Here is a 7,498-nt window from a genome sequence, read left to right as displayed (position 1 = left end):
CGACAACAACAGCTTCAAATTGATATCTGTAAATTTAATTTTTTTCCCTATTCACCTGCAGTGTCTCGCCTTAAAACAATAAAGACTGTGGTTAATCAAAAAGTCGTCAAAGCCCAAAACGCATTCTGCAAATACCACATGTCAACACAGTAAATGCTGCCTGTGTGTCATCCTGTATCATAATATATTGATTAAAATCCCCATGTTCTGTCTTGATCTAGTCTGTGTGACTCGATTACTTTATTTCCCTCTTTTTTCTGTTTGTTTTGTTCTGATTCAGCGTCTCCCTCCTGGCCTTAAACATGTGAATGTGCTCATATATATACACGTACTTTGACAGCATTTTTATTTTGCACTCACATCTCAAACGATGAAAAAAAAATCACGGAGCTCGATGAAAAACGTAGTGATCGATGCCTGAGCTCCACGCCGATAATGACTTCTTCTTCTACTGTTTTTACTGTTGCTGTTGTGTGTTTCTTCTGCAGGAGGTCCAGGAGTGAACCTCAGAGGGAAGATGTTCACTCTGTCTCAGGGTTCCAGAGTGACGTTCTTCCCGCCAAACTACTTCCCATCGACCACGACCACGACGACGGCTCCGAAACCCCGAACTAAATCTACTCCAGCTCCTCCTACCACGACTACTGCCACTACTACGTCCACTACTACTACCGCTCCTCCCACTACTACTACTACTACTACAACTGCTAAGTCTACTACTACTACCGCTCCTCCCACTACTACTACTACTACTACAACTGCTAAGTCTACTACTACTACCGCTCCTCCCACTACTACTACTACTACTACAACTGCTAAGTCTACTACTACTACTGCTCCTCCCACTACTACTACTACTACTACAACTGCTAAGTCTACTACTACTCCTGTTACTACTACTACTACTACTGCGGTGACTCGTACTACTGCCCTGCCCACGACGACCAGCGCCCCTGTCACTCCAGGTCAGTACTGGGGTATTTTTATCAGCCATAGTTTAGACCAGGTGTAACTGTACTTTAGGCCTTCATGTGATTACTTTTGTTTAAAGGGACTATAGGGAGTTTAAAAATGTTAAAATGAAGTGTTTTCCTCCCCTGCATGTTCCTCCATGTCCTAATGTGTAGAATGAGCTCAGACCTGTTCACCACAGAGTCATGTTTGGAATATAACTGACCTGCATCACATGAACGATCGCATTTTGAGGGACTATTTTCTAGCAGATCACTCCGCCGCCGCGTAGCTTATACAACCACGAAGCTGATGCTGCTCAAATATAAGGTTTGGTTAAAATGACTCTATGGACACAGACATGTATATGGTTAGTCTGGTGTTATCAGTGCCTCAGGTGCTCTGTGGAGCGGCTCACACTGTTTTTAATGCAGGCTAGCTGATACCATAGACATGCACTAGCCTAGCATTAGCCTTGCACTAGCCTAGCGCCACGAAACTCTTCAAATATAAGAACTGCATGAATTACAAAAAATATCTCCAGAAATCAGCAACACTCTGGATAACGAGGAAATGACGCCCTATGTCAAACATCCTGAAACATCCCTTTGATAGACATTTCTGTAAATATGCCAGAATTAGCCTCAATTACAATCACAGTATAAGAATATAACAATAGGCTGTGTGCAGGGCTGGACCGGCCATCGGGAGATTCGGGAGTTTTCCCGATGGGCCGACGTACTTTTGGGCCGGTCAGACCGAGATAAGGCCCGTTTTACCTGACACCGGCCCACAATTAACGGGAAAAGCCATCAGACTCTCTATCATTACATTTATGCAATTACACAACTCCTTCATTAGAGGGATGTGACGCCTTTTATACCCTCTAGTGGCGCTTTCTTGAGTTATGGTTCCCAGATAATCTTGTAATGAGCGATGGGCCTCTGGGACATCACACTCATGCCCCTCACATAGTGAATATAAGAGGAAATAGTTTATTGTAACTCCCTCCAGGACACACAGAACCTCAGACCTCTATTTTTATACATTTTAGACAAATGTTTGCAAAGAAGTGAATGCTGGGAGTTGTCAGGTGACTCTTGCCCCTCGTCCTCAGTGCAGTTTGGAAATCTTCTAGTTTCCATTGAAAGGATTTACAATGTTTGGCCCTTTTTTGGACTTCTATTTTCACTCCAATCCTCTCTTACTCCGTGGTGAGTTTTACCGTTTCATCTTAAACCCACAGTGGGATCATTTGGTTGGTTTGGAGAAGTTTATTTGTGTTGCAGTCGCGAGAGGAACTTCATTAACGGAACTCACATTTTAAGATTGTTTAGTCATTTTACAAAAATTCCTTCAAGTTATGAATGACAAGATGAAAGTGTTGAGTCTCTGAGGTGTGAGCTTGAATTCGGCAGAAACAAAAAGCAACTATTGTCCTCGATTTGCAGCTTATACTGTTTTAGTTCAAGCCAAGGGCTCATTGTTTTGCTCATCACCTCGACTATTGCATTGAATATGACTGTTTTTTTTTTTTTAGAGGGCCGGTCTTGACCCAAAAGTCCCGGGCCGATTTTTTCTGCCAGTCCAGCCCTGGCTGTGTGTAATCCCAGTTTATCTTTAGCTACACCTTAAAGCAGAAATGATTTCACAAAGACAAGCCCCTCAGCATGTGGTGTGTCTCTCAGTGTAAGGACGAGTGCAGTGAGCAGTGCATGGGGAAACAGCAGCTGCTTCACAGAAGGCTGTATCAGCGCCGCAGAGAGGGCAGCAGCCGTCCACAGCCGTGCATCTCCATGACTGTTTCCTTGGTTGTGCTCCCCCTGCAGGTGTGTCGGTGTGCCTGCGCTACTTGGCCGACCGCGACTCCATTGACTTCTTCACTCTGGCTCCGAGCTCTAGCGACGCCATCACGTTCTCCATGGTCGGCCGCTGGTACACTCTGAGCAGCAGGGGGCAGTACTGGACGGCCACGCCTGATGGTGGGGTTCAGGTGTCTCTGAACCCCACCATCCCCCTCTGGTCCTGGGCTCAGACTCCGCCCTGGACCAGCCTCTGTGTGGTCCTGGACTCGCTCAGACGTGTGGTCCAAGTCTTTCAGACCGGATCCATGAGCATCAGGAAGATCCTGCCGTCTCAGGTCAGTCCGCTCTCTGTGAGGGAAGGAACTGAAGTACGATTTTTTTTTCCAAGCTTTCCATCCTGTTATTCTGTCACTCCCTCATTAAAAACATGGCTGAAGTGTTGCCTTGGCACATTCACGTATTTCTGAGTAATCTGTAAAAACTCTGATGGCGGCCATTTTAGGGATAGGTTTGCCTGAGTCCTCCTAGGAACGCCCCCACCTCCTGGAGACGCCTCCAAGCTTTGGTCACCAGCCGAGTAACCAACCACTGCTCCTCAGCAGAACCCCCTCCCCACTGATGCCACAGACAGCGTGTGGAGGGGGCGTGTCTAAAGGCTCAGAGGTTCTTAAAGAGACAGAGGCCTATTTCAAGACATTCACTACAGCCATTTTGAGAGAGACATTTTATACAAGGCAGTTATTCTAATTTACTGCATTTACAGACCAGCAGAAGGTTTGTCATCATTGTAGTGAGATATAGACTGGTGCTGTGGGACTGACAAAAGCAGAACACCCCCTCTTTAAAGCAGAACACCCCCTCTTTAAAGCAGAACACCCCCTCTTTAAAGCAGAACACCCCCTCTTTAAAGCAGAACACCCCCTCTTTAAAGCAGAACACCCCCTCTTTAAAGCAGAACACCCCCTCTTTAACCTCCCGCCTGACCCGAGAGGATCTTTTTCCTCACGTCATCAGATTTTTTTTCCATCATTCAACTCATTTTTGTCTTATTTGTCATTTTTGTCAATTTTTGGTATTTTTTTGTGAAATTTTTGTCATTTTTTTGTCATTTTTTTGTCATTTTTTTGTATTTTTTTTTGTATTTTTTTGTAATTTTTTGTATTTTTTTGTATTATTTTATCAATTTTTTGTCAATTTTTAGTCAAATTTGTGTATTTTTTTGTCAAATTTTTATCAAATTTTTTTTCATTTTTTTGTCAATTTTTTTGTCAAATTTGTGTATTTTTTTGTACGATTTTTATCCCATTTTTGTCACATTTTGTCATTTTTTCCTCAACTTTTCCTCATTTTTTTGTCACATTTTTGTCACATTTCCATCATTGTTTTCGTCTCATTTTACACAAGGCAGTTATTCTAATTTACTGCATTTACAGACAAACAGAAGGTTTGTCATCATTGTAGTGAGATATAGACTGGTGCTGTGGGACTGACAAAAGCAGAACACCCCCTCTTTAAAGCAGAACACCCCCTCTTTAAAGCAGAACACCCCCTCTTTAAAGCAGAACACCCCCTCTTTAATATAGAAGGTGCAGTTACACGTATGGCCTGAGGTGGCAGTGGTGAGTATAAAATGGCATCTAGCCCCTTTAACCTAACCCTAACAACCCTAACCTAAACCTAACCCTAATCTTAACAATTTTAAGCTAAACCTAACAGTAATTGTAAAACATTATTAACAAATCATACCGTCGTGGATCTGCTCCTGCCAGCAGAGGGCGCACTGTCACGGCGGATCCCCCTCAGCGTGGTGGATCTGTCTCGGCTCCGGGTCTGCAGACTCTCAAACTGAACTCTCCCGCTGTGGCCGGGGGGAAACACTTGGTTGGGGTTCGGTGTAGATTTTTGCTGTGACAGAGGAGACTTTGAGCCCGTTTCTGTCTCTTATGGATTGTTTGCACAGACATATTTAGGAGCTGTTTCATGCGTTTGCAGATGGTTTGGTCCGGGGAGCCGGTGCTGGACGTGCCAGGGTTCCCTGGTCAGATGACAGACCTCGAGGTTTGGGACCGTCCTCTGAAGTACGAGGAGATCTTCAGCTACATGAAGAACTACGGGTGAGACCGAGGAAACCATTCACTTTTTAGTCTAGGCTTCCTTTTCAACAGGGCAAAACTGAGGTCTGTCACAAACACTGGGCTGAACATTTAAAAGAGCAGAGTGTCTTTACTGGATGTTCTGAGTGATTGTCTCTTGGCTGTTCACTGAGCTGTGACTCGCCCACGCTGCTCTTCTCTTACCCAGCATTGCCCTCTCGGGTCTGGGCTGGGACGACAGGCCGCGGGCTAGATCGAGGCCGACACTCGTCTTCATCAAACAATACAGTTGGTGCTGTTTGTAAACGGCAGCGTTCAAAGGTTTCAGCAACACAACGGTGCTTTACTTACCATTAATAAAAGTACACATGATATGACTTACTCCTGAATAACCAGGGCATCTGTCGTTTATTTTACACATGATTTAATATGTGCAAATACAGTGGGTCTGATCTTCATCCAAATCATTAGAATGTGTAAACAGTGTCTGCTTAAACTAACACCACCCACACATTTACATTTTATCATATTTTTATTAGTCATAACATGTTAACGTTCACTGGACAGGGAGGAATGAGAAAGTCGCCTGAATCTCACTGAACTGCAGCTCCATCAGTCCACAGAATGTTCTGCCGGTGGTTCTGTGGAGCATAAACAAAGTGGAATAGTTTGGGAGGAACAGGCAACGTCATGTGTGGAGGAAACATGGAACAGCAGAGGAACATCAGGACCCTCCCCTCAAAGATCAGGATGAATCTGGGACCCAAACCTACTGCAGTTCAGCGAGAGTCCAGGGTTCACTTACTTTTTCCTGTCACTGTGAACATGTCATGGCCAATAAGAATGTGATGGGTGGGGTTAATTTAAGAAGATACTGTTTATTCATTCTTATGATTTAACCTCTTAACTCCCGCCTGAACTGAGAGGATCTTTTTCCTCACGTCATCAGATTTTTTTTCCATCATTTTTTTGTTGGGTTTTCAACTCATTTATGTAACTTTTTTGTCATTTTTTTGTCATTTTTTCGTAATTTTTTCGTAATTTTTTTGTACATTTTTAAATGAATTTTTTGGTCATTTTTTCGTCCATTTTAAGTCATTTTTTAGTCAATTTTTTGTCAATTTTTTGTCGTTTTTTCGTAATTTTTTAATCAAATTTTTGTCAAATTTTATCAAATTTTTTGTCAATTTTTCGTCCATTTTTCATCAATTTTTTATCACTTTTTTGTCACATTTTTGTCAATTTTTTGTCGTTTTTTCGTAATTTTTTCATATTTTTTAATCAAATTTTTGTCAAATTTTGTCAAATTTTTTGTCAATTTTTTGTAATTTTTTCTTACATTTTTTAATAAATTTTTTGTCAATTTTTCGTCCATTTTTTGTCAATTTCTTGTGACATTTTTGCCACTTTTTCATCAATTTTTCGTCACTTTTTTGTCACATTTCCATCCTTGTTTTCGTCTCAGTTTTGTTTTTATTTTCTCACCTTTTTTCCAGAAGCTTTTGGATTGGGGTAAAGCCAAACATGTGAAAATGAAAAAGTGCTCGGTTCAGGCGGGAGTTAAGGGGTTTTTAAGCCCAATTTAGGCAGAAATGTGAGAAACTCCAAAGCGTTCACAGACATTTTCTTCCCATTGTGCACATGACTAAGAAGTTTGGGTTCGACCCGGAATTGTGAACAGAACTTGTTCTTACAGAGGAACGTTTTCAGCTCAGAACAAGCCAAAAACCTGCCCTGAATGTTCCCATTGTAATATCACAAAGGCCTCTTGTTTCTGGGCCTCGGCTTCGGGACGACCTGTGTTTACGGGACAGAAACAAGTCGTAATCTGTGTTTAGTGAGAAGCTAAACATCCTCCGCCCCAACATGGTTCTGCTCCCTCCCCCTCAGGCCCGGCGGGACAGTCCTGACCTGGTCCAACATGGCGTACAGATCCAGGGGGGACGTCCTGGTGGAGGCCGCTTACGACCTTCACACGAGCGAGGAAGAGGAGCGGCCAATCAGGAAGCGGGGAGGGAGGGGGCATGGGCGGGACCGACAATCCGGATACAAGTCGATGTTCAGCGGGTGGAGACAGAGGAAGATACTGATCTGATGATGTTCTCGGGCTTGTTCTGACCTGCCCTTTAAAAATCTGTAAAAGCAGCCAATGTTTCTGTCAAATAAACCCGCCGACGAACACTGTGTCCTCTGTTTCTCTGCACTTCCCCCGCCCCCACACACACACACACACACACACAGCACGGCGCCCAATGTCCATGTTTGTGCTTTTAAACATCTGGAAAAAGCTCTCAACTTTAACCTCTTAACCCCCACCTGAACCCAGCACAATGTCACTAATGAGATGAAAACGTGACCAAAAAAACAACAATTAAAAAATGACAAAAATGTGACAAAATGTGACAAAAATTTGATAAAAATGTGACAAAAAATGACAAAAATGTGACAAAAAATGACACAAAAAAATCAAAAAAATGACAAAAAATAACAAAAATGTGACAAAAATGTGATTAAAAAATTTGAAAAAATTTGAAAAAATGTGACAAAAAAATTGCAAAAAAAATACTAAAAATTGACAAAAATGTGACAAAAAAATGACAAAAATGTGATTAAAAAATGACGAAAAAAATTGAAAAAATGTGACCAAAA

The 7,498-nt window shown here is 42.5% G+C and overlaps 1 protein-coding gene across 1 annotated transcript; it reads left to right on the top strand.

Annotated features, from left to right (window-relative positions):
• Positions 1 to 905: 905 nt before the first annotated feature.
• Positions 906 to 6,944, top strand: LOC306963090 (uncharacterized protein; the record flags this gene model as incomplete). Its single annotated transcript, XM_079556544.1, has 4 exons — positions 906 to 965; positions 2,781 to 3,091; positions 4,749 to 4,870; positions 6,740 to 6,944. The coding sequence occupies exons 2-4, from the start codon at positions 2,873 to 2,875 to the stop codon at positions 6,942 to 6,944; spliced, it is 546 nt and encodes a 181-aa protein (XP_079412670.1). The 5' UTR covers positions 906 to 965; positions 2,781 to 2,872.
• Positions 6,945 to 7,498: the final 554 nt, after the last annotated feature.

The sequence above is a fragment of the Gobius niger genome (assembly GCF_951799975.1).
Source record: "Gobius niger genome assembly, chromosome: 5".
NCBI lineage: Eukaryota > Metazoa > Chordata > Actinopteri > Gobiiformes > Gobiidae > Gobius > Gobius niger.
This window is presented reverse-complemented; position numbering and strand designations above follow the sequence as displayed.